Raw genomic sequence first — 18,194 nt, 5'->3', positions numbered from 1 at the left:
TCACTCAGTCAGGATTTTGGTTTAGTATTTCCCAAAGCGGTATTTTCTATAAACAGAATGTCTCAAGCAATATGTTCTGGTTGAGTCCTAAAAGCGACAACCAAAGTGTCCCAAGATAAACATTTATGTGGCTAAGTGCTTTTGAAATTTTCCTCCGACGTGCGCCTTTACCAATCACATCGACCGATGATGTTGAAATTTGGCTCAAACTCATAATCTCATTACTCACCAAAGTGACTGACCTATTTTACTTAGCGTAAAGCCATCTATCTATTTGCAGTAAAGCGCTCTCAAAGAGATGTTTGCGAAGTTTTTCTTTAGGTCAAAATCAAAATTTTGCTGACAAAGTCGTCATAAAGTCTTTCTAAGATTTTGTTAGTGAAAAATCTAATATTTTCTTTTGCTTGAAAGAAGTGTATGATATCGTTTCAGGCCTCAGGTCTCAGGCTTCTGGCTTCAAGCAGGAAGCAGGATTCTCTGGAATTGAAATCTCGAATTGAAGTGCCAAAGAGAAAGCTTTTCTACGGCTTAAGACAATGGAAATAATTCCCCGAAGCGTTTCCCTGTTTCTCTTTTATTATTTTGCTTGTTTTACATCTCGGCTGAAATTAAGATTCATAACTCATTTTAGAATTTACTTACTAAAATTAAAATATGGAAAATAGCTATATCAGACAGTTACTTATATTTTTCTAAAGAGATTATTCGATGTTTCGAAACACCACCGGTTATAGTGGAAACAAGGTGTCAAACCGAAAAAAAACGCTTTCTACTAAAAACTCCAGAAGGAAAAACCTGTAATAAATCAATTAATAAATTAATCTAAATTCCAGAGCTTAAAAGCTTATCAAAGATAACAAGAATTTGACAACCATCGTTAAACGTCCTAATCGTTCTTGTCGTTGTTTGTTCGTTGTGATGTTTTTTCGTACTAAAAAAAATGCAAATAAGAATTTGAAAATTTTTAATAATTTTCAGTGGCCGATTATGTAAAACTACGATAGGTAGGGGAGACCTGTCCAAAACCGTATAGCTAAGGCAGAAGCTCTGTAGTTCAGTAATTAAAAATAAGATAAGGTTGATCGTAATTATTTTTATTAATAAATTTAATAAGGAAAAAAACATAATAGAAAAATTTACAAAAATCTTATTCGTAAATGTATTTTAAAAAAAAAACAAAACCTCCAATTTTTCCGGTTTTGCCCCGGGGGGTGGGTAAAACCGTATACCATATACAGTTTCTCAGTTTTGTTGAAATTATGCACTATTTTGTTGGATTCCGCCAACTCGAATGCTAAGCTTCGAAGATCTTTGTAAGTTATCCCAAATAGGCGACGTTCCATGGTAAGAACGTGATCAACGAGTGATTTCGGCACTCCGTAGATTTCTGATGCTTTTAGGTAACCCATAGTTCCTGGGACGACACTCTAATTTTTTGCGTATTCTAGTCTTGACTTGTAGTTTTTCTTTGGTAATTACGAGGCATGATGATAACGTCTGTAAACACATAAAAAAATGCTTCAACGAAAATACTCCTGGTCAAAATCGTATACTGGCCGGTTTTACCCCGTACGGTTGTGCCCGAGAAATTTCTATTCACACATTCTTTCACAAATGTTAAACTTTAACGAAAATCACCCAAATGTTTTACTTAATCAAATTTAAAATATACATAATTATAGTATGTAATATGTCACTCACCTGCGAATGATATAAACTTCACTATTAATTATTTCAATAACCGTAAAATTAGATCAGATCACCGAAAAACTTAATAAGCGTATTATCTCGCCAGCGGGCAGGCTTGTTTTAACAAGTTTCTGCTGACTTGCGTTGATTTGGGGGCTTAACATGGGCGGAAGTCGTGGAGGAAATATTTAAAGAAATAAAGCTTTTATAGAGAAATACGGTTTTACCCCGGTATACGGTTTTGTACAGGTCTCCCCAACCTATTTGTATTGTTTACTTTTGCCACAATTTCAATTTGGTAATACCCTGATTTATAGAACTAATTAGGAAATATAAATTATTAAATTAATATTAAAAGCTTCTTTGTATCGCGCAGCAAAAATAAACTACTTAAAATATTAGAAATCATAAATCTTTGCCTGTATAGTTTTATTTTTTTAAATGTAAAATTTTGTGTTTTTTTCAATTTTGAGTCCTATGCGCAATGAAGATCCAACTTATGATTTTTTTAAATATGTTTCCTAAACATTAAACTATACTCAAAACATCGAAAATTTTCACCCCAGTTTAGTGTGCAAAGTAAGGTGTGTGCGATAAGAAAGAGTTTTGTGGCATGATAGTTAGTTGGTCACGACGCGACGTTCGGTTGATTGAAGCCTCATTCAGATTGCGAGCACGATACTGAAAATCTTCCTCGATTTTGATACTTTATTTGTGTCAAGAAATGATTGTTTTGATGGCCTTCGTGGATAGATTCATAAAGTGGAGTATGAGCATTCAATTGAAAGGAAATATTTGAACAAACATAATAATTATCTTCTACCAATTACCCATTATTTCATTTGATAACACAACATTCATATAATAAGAAATAACATTTTCCATGAAGTCTAATATTTCTAACTATCTGATGCTAAACTTTCTATACAAACATACGTGACTATTCACTAAACGTTGTAAAACTAAGAATCATTGAGGTGATTTAATCACCAAATGGTGTCATATAAAGTTGACTAATTATTACTATCAATGAGTTTTAATTTTAATTTTAATCGTTATTTTTAGTAATAGAATTTTTTATTTATTTACTATTTAACGGTTTGTTTCATCATAGCTGTATTATAATATGTCACGGAGATTGCGACGAAAATTGTTGTTTGATGGAGATGAAAACATTAGTTTTTAAATACAAAATTATAAAATTTAATTATTGAAGACAATATTAGCGATTTCTAAACGAAAATCTGAAACAAAAAAATCAGAAAAGGATACGGTCACATCTAGGACTCGAACCCAGGAAAAAATGAAGGATAAAATGAAGACAACGTTGGTAGTTCTTATTCGAAGTATGAAACAGTTAAAAGTGGGGGATAGGGTCCCATTAGCTCAGTTGGTAGAGCACTGTCCCGGAAAGACAAGGGTCCTGGGTTCGAGTCCTAGATGTGACCGTTTGCTTTTCTGATTTTTCTGTTCCAGATTTTCGTTTAAAAATCGCTAATATTGTCTTCAATAATTAAATATTACAATTTGAGGATTTACTCAATAAAGTTATTCCGAAAAATAAATAAACAAAATTATAAACTTATCGAAAAAAATTAAAAATGTGTAACCTACAAACGTTGTAAGGAACTGATTGATTTTCTAAAGATCCTTGAATCCCTTACGAGTACAAAAAATATACAAGACGTTCTTGCAAAGTTTTTTAAATTTATTTTAATTTAATATGCTTTCTATTTTTATAGGTCATCAGAATGCTGTTCGTCATCATCGCAGAATTTTTCATCTGCTGGGCGCCATTGCACGTTTTAAATACGGTGAGTATTTTTTTGCACATCGTTATATTCGTTAATTCAATTTCAAGTGATATATTATGTAATTGCGTTTTGTTATGTTTTGATCACCCTATCAGTGAGGGTGCATTAAATGAGGAGCTTAAAAAAATTGAAAAGGAGCTCGACAAGATGATGCAACTCAGAAATGTCGCTTGAAGTGTCATTAAAATAAAGTGAATGACAATTTTGCTGCTCCTTTTAAGTCGTCTTGTACGCTTATGGATCAGACTGGAAATATCAAATGAGGTCAAGCCACTCGGGCATACATGTATTTACGATAAGAGCGCTGAAGATTTTCGGATATTTGGTTTTGAATTCGACGGCACTTTTTTAAAATTCATACATCTAGATATCGATGATAAACATGTAAAATTGTTAACTGTCACTAAAAACCAATGAATTTACCAATATTTAGAAATTTATCTCGAGTTTGTCGTTAGCAAAAATGGTAATTATTACAAGAAATTTTGCAAACATGTATTTAAAGTTCAATTGAACTTTTAATACATTACAAGGGTTAAAAATATATATTGATTATAACATTACGCATTATTTATTATTTTAATTTAAAAAAAAAGGAATTTACTTACGAAGACCTCAAAAATCGCTTGTTCGTTTTTCACTTGACAGTATCATTTTTCAATCGTAATTAATTAGACGAAAAATTATTCTATAATAATAAAATATTATTAATTATCTTTGATATGAATCACTCTAATTCAATTAATTAATAAAAAATATACATTTCAATACATTATACCTCCCATTTAACGATAATTATGTACGACAAAGAAAAAGAAATTTTTTTGACAGGTTAGTTGGACCTTTTAACTTCACTTTTAGATCTTATTTTAAATTTTGAACTTTATAAATATCTTTAAATCAGCAGATTATTCTATTAAAAATGCAGTGATATACAATACATAGTAGAAAATAGGTAAATTAAACTTTTTAAAACATCTCTTCAAATTGACTACATTTTGGCTAGCGTAAGCTCAAGGGTTTTTCAAATTGGCAAAAATACGGCCAAACAAGCTCTAGTGGTGATTTTTAAATTAAGTGGGAACACTAAATAAGAGCTTAAAAAATTTTGTATTTATCATTGAATCACCAAATTTATGTCCACAACCTCCGCATCTAAGTATAACAACATATGTAATATCTTATAAATAAAATAATTTATCGTCAACGTTCATAAAGCTGACCTCAAAGAAACTTCTCAGTTGATATTAAAAATACCAGTGACAATTAGTTTTCAGTGATGGTTTTATATATTAGTGGGTATTTATAAAATAATATGTCACGTCAATTAAAAATTCACAATATCCACTTATGATTACTACATCAATTATTCCGTACCATCTTCTGCTGGTTGATTTAATCCTAGTTTTTCTTCGCACAGCGATGCTTACCTAATTAAATCACACCGGAATTCATTAGCTTTGACACAAAATATTTAATTAAAAATATTATATTTGAGTGTAGTGGAGTATCTTAGTATCTTAGTATCGCCCTGGTGTAAGACCACCATTCAGAACTGAAACGTCACTTGCAATGGCTTGAAAATTGGTGACCACACCTGAATAGCCAGGTACTTTCCCACCTTCCTCTTCCACATATCCTTCCTCTTCCCACTATCTTCACAACTTACCCCAATCATAATCAACATACACATGGTATTTCTAGCAACGGCAAGCACATGAATTGTTTTAGCTGTAATGGCGATGTTTCTAAGCGAGGAGTTTGAGTCACATAAAATGGTGTTTTCAATAGTTATAATGTGAATTTCATGATACTACAAGTGAATGATGACACCGATCAAATAATTATTTGTATCTTCAAAAACGGATTAATTAACAAAACAAAAGCTCTGAAACATGTAAAAAGTTTATAATAGTGCGGTTTCACGCTTAAAACAAAGGCAGATTAAAGTGGATACATTAAATACTTTACTTCAAAACGGTGGGAATAAAATTGAGTAATTTAACACAGTATGAAGTTAATGGATATTCATGGATTATCCATGGAAATTTTATAATTTCAAAAATTTTAAGATTTACGTGAAAATTTGTACAATTTGCTGCTGAAGATGCTTGGCAGACAGATCAGTATCCTCTATCCACTGCGCCTTTTGCGGATTTATTCGTTTCTCATTTCTTAAAAGAAAGCTTTGAAATTAACCTCTAGCCGTAGGTCACAAAGCCCCTACATTCCCACATTCTAGCGATTTGTATTAGTTTTAAAATCCCTAAAAAATGTATGTTATTTTTGAAGATAGTATCTATACATTCGTAAAGCCCAAACGTTAATTATATGAAATTCCCTCGAGAAAAAAAACGCAAAGTATTCTCCAAAAAATATTGAAAACCAATTTTGTTCTGTTATTTGAAATTTTATAGGTTTGAAAAAATCACAGTGTATCCTTAAATGCAACTTATATATTTGTCCAGAAATCATTTGTGTGTTACGTGTCCGGTAAATCCTGCTTAGATGATAGCCGTCTTTGATAGTACTTTTTTATTCCGCCAGAGCCCATGACCGCTGCGGCTGTTCCGAGTCTGTTGTTTACTGAAGTAATAGTAGGTACTAAACAATCCCAATAATTTTTAGGTACAAGCGAAACCTGGTCAGAATTTAATAAAATCATGAATATTGATATGTTATCAGCAGCACTTTATAATTTTTATTTTGAACTTAATGTCACACAGAAGAGTGTTTGCTTTCTGCGAGTATACAAATGAAGCTATCTCTCAAATTTAAACATTATTATATGGAGATGGTCACAAACGTAGACGATCAGTGCATTGATCCTTCAATTCGTAGGGTGTCTCAATTCAATCTGCCTCTGTTGAGCACACATGTAAATTTATATTAAAATATGCAATTTTGATCTTGTTGTCGAAGTGGAGTGAAATACAGCAGCTGCAAAAGTTGTGCAAAGGGGCGCAGATTGTCTTGTATTATCGGGGGTAGAGCGAGTTAAGAGTATATAAATACTTGTGCAATACATTGAAAAATTAGAACAGATACAAAAAAAGTTTTTGACATACACGTATTTGAGAATGCACGAAGAGTACCCGCGATTCATGCATCACGAAGATTTGCTTGCCGAAACGCGCTACCAAAGTCTCCACTCGAGGAGGAGTGGGGCCCTTGCAGTAACGGCGTACAAAATTCTTAATAATTTAATAGATAGCCCATACCTTCTGGAATGCTATAAGTTATTCGTACAGAACAACTACAGCCAGGGACGGCACCATGATCTGCTATATATCATACGTGGCAGAACGGACGCACTGGCTCGGCATAGCATGACACGAGGTATGGCGCTGTTAAACAACGCCTCCAAGACTATCGATATTTTTAATAGTAGCCTTGAAGAATTTAAGAGGCATGACAATGCCAAAAATCACTATTTATAACTTTTTATTTCTTTTTTTTTCTTTCATTGTTTCGTATCATCTATATGTAGTTAATGTTACATGTGTATTGTAAATGGACACGCAGTCTGTAATACACAAGAATTTTTATTTTTTTATTAATATATTCAACCTATTTTCAGGGTTATTCTAAACTGTGTAATATTGGACGGACATAATTTACCACAGATATAATTACCACCGCCCCCCCTAATAATCATTTACGCCAGTGCTTCTGTTAATAATAATAATATGTTATTGACCCCACAATTGTTCAGCGCAATTTTGACAAAGCAGATTATCCAAAGATAAGATATGTTTGACTTCATAAAAATTGGGCTTATGCTCTCACTTTTAAAATCTAGAATTTAAATGAGGTCATCAAATACTTTTACAACACAATTTATCAAGCAATTGATAGTTTCGTACCCTTACAAAAAAAATCAATTCTAATTTCCCTAAATGGTTCGATAATGAACTAATTAGTATAACTTATGATAAAAAAGTTGCCCATAAACGTTTTAAAATAAATAAAACGTTAGATGATTATATCGTTTTCTCCAATTTGCGAAATGATTGTACCAGGAAATCGAAAGAATGTTGTAAGAAATCCACCAGAATTGTTGAAAACTCCTTTCTGAAAAAAAATACTCCAACTTTCTTGGAAATGGTTTACGGGAACAAAGCGGGAACAACAAAATATTTAAAATCTCTTTGCAAATTTCTTTAAGTGTGTATACGCTGAAGATAAAGTAAAAATTATATTGAAAAAACCTCATTTTACTGATAGATAGATTACTCAACTTGCATGTCATCCATGTAGAAGTAAATAATGTTGTAAACTTTATTAAACAGCAAGATCAAATTCAGGGCCAGATATTGTTCCCTCAACACTACTTAAAAATTATCTTAATGTTCTAGCTCTTTCAATTACTATAATTTTCAATTTTATTCAAAATTTAAAAAAAGCAAGTAAAAGTCAAATAGAAAATTATAGACCCAAATGTATTATGTTAAAACTACCCAAACTTTTGGAAACGATTGTATTGAGTGAAATCATGCACAAAATTAAACAACATATAAAAAATCGTATCAACATGGTTTTATGCCAGATTTCTGTAAAGCCTATGATTCTGTAACTCGTTGCATCTTAATGGAAAAGTTAAAACGTTTGGGAATATGCGGTATCTTTTCTGAGGTTCCATGCCAACCCAACACAGTGACTATTCAACACACTTCTAAAAAGTGATATAAAGTCATTAAAAACGAGGATTTTTTTTAACCTAACCTAACCTACTTAACCCAGTTAATAAAGTTTTTTTTCATCACTTTCCATGACTTTATATAACTTTTTAAAGATGTGATGAATTATCATTTTGATGATTTATCCGGTCACCTTTTTTTGAATAGATTGGAAGTTAGGAAACCAAACTAAAATCTGTAAAAATGAATAACATAATTTTTTTTTTTTTTTTTTTTTTTTTTTTTTTTTTTTTTTTTTTTTTTTTTTTTTTTTTACTTTTACTTTTTTTTTTAAATTTATTCACATTTAAACCCGCTAAACTACTTGTGTTGTTTGTCAACATACTTAATTATTAATTATTAATTGAAAAAGCATAAAAATGAAAACTAGAAAAAATAATGTCTGATGCTATTAAATTAAAAAAGAAAATAATAAAAATAAATCGAAATACCTGGATATTAACATCTGGTGTCCAAAACACAGCCAAAGCCATTTCAAGCAATGTTTCAATTTCGAATGGTGGTCTAACACCAGTTCGATACTGAAAGAATCGTCCACTCTGGAACGTGCAGCAAATATACTATTTTAAATTTGAAATAAGTAATTTATGAAACAACACAATTTAATCAAATTTAATTACCTAGAGAGCTTTTTACTGACTGAGAAATATATAAGTCTGCTCAATTGTTTAGATAATCTCATGACAACGAAAAAATTTAGGCTTTTACATTTCCGGTCTCGAAAACGACTTGAATGGATACTGAGCAGATATATGTATAGAGATTTAATAAATAATAAAATAGGCCGTAATAAATCTGCAACCAGACACAAATGATAATCAATTGCTAGATTGCGACCTGTCATTGTACTCCATTTTTTCCTTTCTGAATAAAAAGGAATATATTTAATTATAATATTTGGACGAGTTATAAAATTCAATCTTGACTTAAACACTCCAGAACTTTTTCCTCCCCATCTCCTTCCAATTTTCACATCCCATAGTCGATACCACGTCCCAATTACTCTAGACAGTTAGAAGTTATGTGCAAGATTACATTAAAAATATTTAACAACTTTCTGTTAGTGGCTTTATGGAAATTTCCGTTTTTTTACAGTCTAAAATATACAGCCAGAACTACAAATATAAAAAAAATAATACTAGCTAGTAAGCCTAAGTTTTGCAAAATAAATACAAAAAAAATAGATTTATCTATTGGATTCGACTGATTTCAGAAAATACTCAGTAAATGCTGTCTGCAAAATTCTGTGAAATAGCGTGAAAGAACATTAAAATACCGCTCTCCGAGAAATGTTATAGATGTTTTATGATTTTCTTCAAAGGGATGGAGTTTAATACAGTTAGTGTCGGACATTGCACACAGTCAGGTAAACGTTTTGGATGCATATCTCAAATGATGGATATTTTGAGAAATTTAATATAGTTACATAAGACTTGTCTGCTTATTTGCATTTCCATTTAAATCGATGTGCTTCTCGTCGAAGAGAAATGAGCAATCTGCGAAGTTTGCACGAATTGTAGCCACTTTTGGATGAAATATTAATTGAAGGACATCTGCTTTCAAGAAACTTGGTGAAACTTAAACAATAACCAAATTGAAACTCTCTATGGGTTTGGATACCAATTTGAATGAATAATGATACTTATTAGTTTTTTTGGGTGTTTGTCATATTATAAATTATTGTATTAAAAGCAAACCGCCATAACTTTGCCAGTATGTTGATCTTCAATACTTTTTAAAAAACGGTAGGTACGAATAACTCAGAAGTAGTTTAAGTAAGCAAAATGCGAAATATTTTCACATTCTTTATTTTTTAATGCAAGATCACTTTTTATTTCATTTTACATTTTTTTTTAAATTTCTTAACATTTTTCGGGATGTGAGAAAAATAATAAAAAAAGAACGAAAAAACTGGTATATTTCGAAGGAAAACAATTGAAACGTCTCAACCGAAAGTCATATTATAATTAATCAGAATAGTGGGAACTTTCTGGGGAAATTTTACTTTTCCTAAGCGAAAAGTCGACTTTAAAATAATAACTTCTGACGGTTTTAGTGGTGGGTGTTAATTTGGGTGGGTGCAAAATCTTAATTCATATATATGCAAAGTATAGTCGGTTGATATTACAATGTTTGTGAAGGCTTTTGTATTTCTTGTTTTTGATCCAGGTATTTTAACTGCCTTGTTAATCTGATAGTGTTAAATTTATATTATCCCTTCCTTAAGAAATTATTGATTTTCTAACAATTTTATTTGTATATATTTTTTTATCTTGTATTTTTATATTTTTCATACTTTATACTTTGTACTTGTAACTTTATACCTATGCTGATGCCACATGTTGTGCCGTATGTATTTTAAATCGATAAATTAGTCTTTAATTATGTTTGGATGTATAATTTTTTTTTTCGAGAGGGAATGTTTTTGATTCAACAGTCATTTTAAAGCGTAATACATTATTTTCACCTGCATGGGAATCAAATGCCCTATGGTTCGAATTCATTGGTTTTAATCACTATCCCTTGACTGTACTGCTGAGAGCATTGTGGTTTGTCTCTTCATAAACGAACTCTGAACCAATATTCAGATCGTGATAAAACTATAACAGAACTTTTAATACAAGAGGAGAGCAACTAATAGAAGTCGAATACGCCCCAAAAGCCTTTTGATTCAACTCTTGTGAAAAAAAATCAAAACTCTAATATGCATATATATTAAAACTTCGTTGATTAACAGGCTTCTGCGGTTACCATTTGTATTCAGGAAGGCACTTGAGGCGTTCGGAAAATCTTGTGGAAGCGCTGCAATAGCTCTAGAGTTCAAATATTGAGATAAGGACCGCTGTAGTATCTTTATATTATAATTGTTTGAGGTTTGCAGGAATATGTAGACTTTTTTAACATGATAAAAGCCAATGTATTATACTTAATCTCCGAGAATACAATACTGGGATGACTCTATGCAAGCCATAAACGGTTTCCACCGCCGCCCGTCTACACAAGGGAGGTAAGTACCACTACCACAGATGTAGAGATGTAATCATCCTTAGATTAGAATGTAGAGAAGGATGTTTACACGGATGTTAACATCCTAACTAACCATCACGCTGTTTCAGAAGTAGGCAGAGAGAACGGATCGCCAAACAACTCGGTCTTGGCCCACACTTCTTACCTTATTCACATTAACACATCGTCTCATACATATTCTTCTAGTATTCTAACTCTTGACATGGCTTAACTCGAATATCTGATAAACTTGATCGCGCTATGTTTTCCTCGGGCGTCCCCGACTTCTGCAACCATTCACGTTTGCGTCATATATTCTCCTTACACTCCTATCTTCGCATCCCCTGTTCATCTACTTTGGTTGCAAATGATGAATTTATAAATTATTATATTTTGAAATTATTTAAAAACTTATATTTTCTCTGTCTTATTCCGTTTTATGTTTCGATTAGATTTGTTAGAATTATCTTCTTCTTTAACGATATATAACATCGATGGGTATATCCTACAAAATTAATTTCAAATAAAAATTGAATATTTATTTGGACTTTTAGAAAATTTTCATTCAACATAATATTGTTAATTCGGAATTTTAAATTTGATATCGATGCGTATAATGTATGGTTAAAGAAGAAGATAAAATTAGAAAATCTAATCGAAACATAAATCGGAAAAAGACACAGAAAATAATAGTTTTTAGGTAATTTTAAAATATAATAATTTTTTAATTCGTCATTTGTAACCAACGTAGATGAACAGGGGATTATTATGTCACCTGTACAGATGAACATGGATAGTCTAAGATCTCAAAAAAACAAAAGCAGGTATTCATAGGGAGAGTATGAAATGGACGATGTCAATATGTTCATTGTTGGTTCATATCTGTTATGTAACTTAACTAGAAATTGATATGTTTATTTTTTTACATTAATTATAATTCAGAGTGGAAGATACATATTATAATTCAGAGTGGAAGATACTACCAGTATCGCCCTGGTGTAAGACCACCATTCAGAATTGAAACGTTGCTCCAAATGGCTTTAGCCGTGTTTAGTGACTAGATCTGAATAGCCAGGTACTTCCCCACCTTCCTCTTTCCCTTTCCCACTTACCTTCAGCCTCACAACATCCCCCAATTGGGGATGCCATAGTCTCACTGGCTCCAGACGGGAGCAGTTGGGACTCTTGTGAGGTATTCACTATAAAAAAAAAAAAAAAATTCTATTGCCCAAGTAAACGAACAAAGATTAGCAGACCAAAAGCGAGCAATTTTCAAAAATAGTTTAATTCCTGTAGTAATATTAGATCAGCTTAAAAAGGAAGTAGCAGATAAATTGCAAATGGCGAATAATTTAGAACAAGTAATAATGTTATATCAGATGCATTGAATGTAGATAGTTTACATAATATTCCATTCGAAAAATTCAATGATATTACAGTAGATTCAAATAACTTAGACGTTATTTATAATCGTAGGGAAACCAATATTGCAAATTTTAACTTAGTAGATGATAATGTAGTAAAATTATCTAACTTACTTCATAATAATAAATAAACAGATATTTAGATGTAGAGTCCACAATTAAAGAAATTATCTTCCGATATAATGTATAGTAATAAATATAATAATATTCCTGTATAATAAATAATAAAAATCCTATAAAATATATAATTTTCTTTAGTTAATAATTACTTGCTCAGGTAAGTACTATTTAACCTTTCCTGATGGAAATATACATATAAGAAATTAATCGCATATCTATGTACACGATTATTTATCGCCACGTGCTTACGAGACTATAAAACAGTGTGTTCATAGTTGAGTTACTTTATTATCTTCTTTGTGAGAAAGGTGACATCTTTTAAAGAACAAGATACAAAAGCACATTACTTTTAGCCATAGCGAACTTTGCTAGTTGGTTTTCAGTTTAATTAAATGATTATGCCAAAAACTAAAATACAATCTACAATCTTATCCAAATGGTGTAAATTCCTTCAGACAAAAATGTGTACAACATTTAAGAAAAATTAATTTTCTCGCTTATCTTTTCCCCTCCCAACTTTATAAAGCTACATAATTGATAATATCTTTTTTCACACATTTTTTTCTGAAAATACAATTCGTAAACAGCCAGCCACATTATTTCACCTTAAGTAAGTACCGTTTTGATACTTATATAATACTTAATAAAAATATATCGTATCCAGCGACCAGCTTCTGTATTTTCCATCTTTGCAGAAAACTGCCACCTGATTAGTTGACAACTTGATCACTCCCACCTTATAGGTACATCCAATAAATATGCTAGTCTAATGAAGACCGATTTAGACGCTTTTCTCCTGGTACAAAGCGTCTGTTTCTCATCCAGATTGAATAAGTAAAATAAAACTACCCATTGTTTTTTTAATGCTTATAAAAAAAGATGAAATAGATTATTCGCGTGTAAATGAGATGCGAGCAATTTCAATACGTAGTTTACTTTATAAATTTATCAAAACCAAACCATTTCATTGTTATTCCAACAATTATCATTTGGAAAGTCAAATAGCTAATGGTCTAGGGTTTTGCTAATATTGTCGGTTTATCGGCGCTTAAATACTAATGTGGGAAATTCAACACTTGTATTGGCTTTGATGTCAGTACAATGCTTCAAACTCCACCCAACTTATTATTCATAAATGTCATTTCATTCGGCCTATTTTAAAATAGCGAAATATTGCAAGTCATGATCATTCAAAACAATATTTCATTTATTCGTATATAAGGCATTTTTTCATCGTGATTTGTTTTTTGGTTACTATGCCGTGCTGCACTTCCTTCTTCTATAGCCAACGTCTTGTTTAGCGTTATAGTATAATATTAGTATGTTTATTCTAAATTTTATAGATTATAAGTTAAAAGCGCGTAAACATGTTGAGAGAAACGCTACAAATCCGACCCCGCGGTCAGTTGTGCCAGAATCGGAACGTTGATTAAAACACAGAATTTAGCTATTAAGTTGTCCAATTATATTTTATTAGTTTCTAAAATTACTATTCGAAATTTCAATTATATTTCACATGGTGATTGTTACATTATGGATACGCCGGATAAAGGAAAATTCCAAGACCTACGTAATTATAATCGGTACCTACTTTCTTAATATAGTGGTGAGGTACTACCAACATATGGACTTTGAATAATTCAGTAAAATCCAAATAATATTACATTAGCCCGTGGGCGACCAAAAAGTTTTATATGACCCATATGTCCAATATGTTCCAATATGTTCCATATGTCCAAAATTGAATTTCGTAAAATACCAAGAAAAGTTTATTACTGTTCGGGCATATAACTGATTGTTAATAACAATTTGTTATCTTTAAGATATAGTTTACTCCCTACCTATCTCCATACCCGTCCTATCATCTTTGTCACCAGGAGACATAATACCAACAAAGTGCTTTTTCTACCATGCAAACGATCACAGTTCAATTCCGGGTAACGTGCAATGCGCCGTGGAGTTTTTGTGGTGTCAGAGAGAAGAAACAGTGAGGACACCAAATACAAGGCAGGGCTTTCAAAATTCTGGTGGCTTCCTTTCAGAGTTCCATTATGTTCCCCTTTCTATTATTTCGTTCACATGAAACTCGCGGCCGGAAATATTCCTACAGATATCGAAACAATTGCCAATAATATTTTTGGTGAATTTGTACGAATTAAACACAAAATATTAGTTGGTTTTAGTAGTATTTCATTTAAATTGCGATATTCTTAAGATTTAAAAGAAAGTCTGTAGTAAAACAATATCAACTTTTTGTGTCAGTGTCAAAAAAATGTTTGAGCTGTAAGTAGGCATTTCGATATTTATTCAATGCCATGGTTCCAATTAGACACATGTCAGTTATGAAATGACGTAGTTTTTGCTTTCGATCGAAATATCTTAGAAATGTTATTATCCAAATCCGATACAATCATGGAAATAAGTCATCCTTTCTTCTCGTTTTTCTGTTTTATATCAAATATACATCGTGATCGTGATTGAAATTAATTAGGTTAAACCCTTAACAAGATTGCAGAAATTCAAACACTTTTTTATATTTTTATAAATATTCCTATTTTTAGATAATACGTGCTTGTGAATAAAATGTCATTTAACGAGATGTTGCAAATAAGGTTTACATGGATTGCATCAGCATATTTTGAAATTTGTTACACAAATTGGGTAAATATTATTTAAATATTATTTGGAACTGTTTTTTATGTGAATGCAAGCATAATTATGTGATTAAAAATCAACCCGTTGAGGAAAATATTTTAATTGGATGCTGGGAAATGTCCTCACGATTTAAATCTGGTTGTTTCAAATAGTTTAAACTCTGTTTTGTAACCAGATCTGATTAGTCAAGTTCCTACTGGTAATAGGCAATTCCCCTATTAGCTGACCTTTCCCCAGTTACTTCATTAAACTCTTGGCTATTCTTGTGCCATTTAGTATACGGTACATCGATTATTTTACCGCACAAACTGAGACGGACTAATAAAAGACTTTCTATCTCCTTTTGTAATACTGTGATATATAATTATTTTAAGGTTCAATAAATTAAGCACAATTATGACAAGCGATCGGTCAAAACGTTTTTTCAAACTAGACATAATATGCCAAAAATCACTTGAATTAATGTAGGATTTAACACCACGCTTTGAATTGTCATTTAAAAAGTAATTATACACTTCCAAAAAGTCATTGACCGCCATTTTTTGTTGATTTTGTATTTAAGTTTTTGAATTTCACCTTAATTATTTTTATATGAAACGAAACTAAAAAAAAATTTTCATGTGAAACATGAAGTAAAAATAACATTTATAATACAGTTTTTTTTTGTTTCACAGAAAGTGGTGTTCTTGCAAAGAAGAAAAAAAATCGGGATACGTTAAAGAACGGCTAATATGTTGAATAATATAATTAATGTCAATTGAGAACATTTCTTAATAGATGAATCCGTCAGATCATTAAAAGTAACTTTATGTCCAAATCTCAGAATACCCCAGGAGTTCTTTTTCCTATTATAGAAACATCTTCTTCCTAATAAAGGGGTTCCATTATCCCACTGACTTCTGGCATAAACTCTATTGCAAATCTAGGTTATTTTTGTTAGAACATGGGAAATTACAAGTTAATAATATTTCAGAAAAAGTAACTGATTTAAAAACATGTAAAATTTAATTTTGTCATAAAAAACCATTATATGATATAAAAATATAAGACTGTTTGATTCATACTTATCAAAAAAAAAAATTGCACTGCTTATGAAAAAGAAGCCATTCAAATAATACGTGTGCACGAACGAAATAGCTATATGAACGGCCCGGTGAAGAATGTCCATTCAAAAAACATCTAGATCTAGGTGGTTCAGGTTTAAACCGCGCACGTTGTCTCAGTAACGTATCGACATCTATATATCTTAGATTAATATGTGATTATAAGTGAAAATATATATGATTTAATAAAATCAAAATCCGGAGTAGATAAATATTATTCACATTACATACGCCAACTTGTTTCAACCCACCCTAACATTGCACCATAAAGGGATGCAGTAAAAATAATAATTATTATTATTGAAGAAGAAGATAATACTAAAAAATCTGAATGAAACATGAAACAGAACACTACACCGAAAATCAGAAGATAACGGTCACAACTAGGTTGCGTGTTAAAGTGTTTTTTTATTTATTTTCTACGTTTTTTTCTGTTACACGTTTCGTGTTTTTGATTAGTGTAATCTTCTTCTTCAATGATCTATTACAATGATGGGTATAACCTTCATAAAGTTGTTGCTGAATAAATATCAATTCAAACTATGTTTTTAAACAACTTTACAATAAATATATATAAATATTTCCGTTAAAAAAGTAACAAGAACTTAGAAGTTTTTTCTTGAATGTTTTTGAAAGTCGGAATAGTTTCCTACGGTTTTCCTTCGCTAATCACTTTTAGGTAGGTATGCTTTTCATTATCTGATAAGCCGCTTATCAGCACATGTCGTGGTTTCAGCAATAATTAGAATATCGTGTTTGCTAACCACTTAACCATCTCCTGTGTATCCACTGTAGGGAATCTGAACTAGGGTATCGATTCTCCAATCTAGGCCGCTCACAATCACCGTCGGAAGTCGTATACAATTTTTCGACATTCTTATTCTTGTATCTCGTCGAAGGTACATACTTACATACATCAAATGTCAAAAGTAATTCAACTCAAACAACGAGTGGGTCGAACCACTCGTCACTGGAGTGGAAAGATTTCGTCGACAATCGAAACTCTGGACTTTGCGTGGGAAATACGACGTTTATACGATTGTAATCTAACAACATGATATTCTGTTTCCTGGAAAAAATACAGTCTTAACTACTTTTAGATTAATTAATAGGGAAAAAAGGTTACTGAGACTACGTACGTAGTTTCACTGAACTAGGTCTACTGGAAAAACTAGAGATTTACAAAAATTATCAATTTTATATATATATTATTAATTGTACATCTATAGAAGTAGAGTTTTCACAAATTTTACTACTTTTGTCTCACTAGGGATATCCTGTGCCGAGGTAAGCTATTTTATTTTAACAATGAGTATATAATTTCCCATCAAATTTAGTGTATTTTACCCCCAAACACCCTGTATATGGACATTGTTTGTATCGGATCAAGAAAAGAGATCGGAGGAAGAAGAAATTAAAAAGTAAGTGTTAATTTGAATTACGTAACCTAAAATGTAACCGTAAAAATAACCTCGTAGCAATAGGTAAACATAAATATTTTAATTCCAAAATCAAGCTTGCCGTGTGAATACATTTATATAATACACAAGATCACGTGCATGACCGATTTAATTAAGATTTTAAAGGTCGATAAAGCACGAAAAATTATATGGGATTTAGATGGTTTGAACATTAAATTAAGATTTATGTGCACGAAAAAATGTGTTTTTATTACATATATTT

The 18,194-nt window shown here is 31.3% G+C and overlaps 1 protein-coding gene across 1 annotated transcript in view; it reads left to right on the top strand.

The window, feature by feature from the left end:
• The window catches only part of LOC149423935 (cholecystokinin receptor type A-like), a 264,990-nt gene that overhangs the window by 218,271 nt on the left and 28,525 nt on the right, over positions 1-18,194 (top strand). Inside the window, exon 7 of the mRNA XM_089631931.1 lies at positions 3,432-3,503. Within this exon, the coding sequence (XP_089488057.1) occupies positions 3,432-3,503 (72 nt within the window). The remainder of the gene's footprint in view (positions 1-3,431; positions 3,504-18,194) is intronic.

This window comes from Hesperophylax consimilis, chromosome 5 (assembly GCF_061612785.1).
Source record: "Hesperophylax consimilis isolate HC1 chromosome 5, BYU_Hcon_1.0, whole genome shotgun sequence".
Lineage (NCBI taxonomy): Eukaryota > Metazoa > Arthropoda > Insecta > Trichoptera > Limnephilidae > Hesperophylax > Hesperophylax consimilis.
The sequence above is the reverse complement of the archived record's forward strand: the minus strand, read 5'-3'. Positions and strand labels throughout refer to the sequence as shown.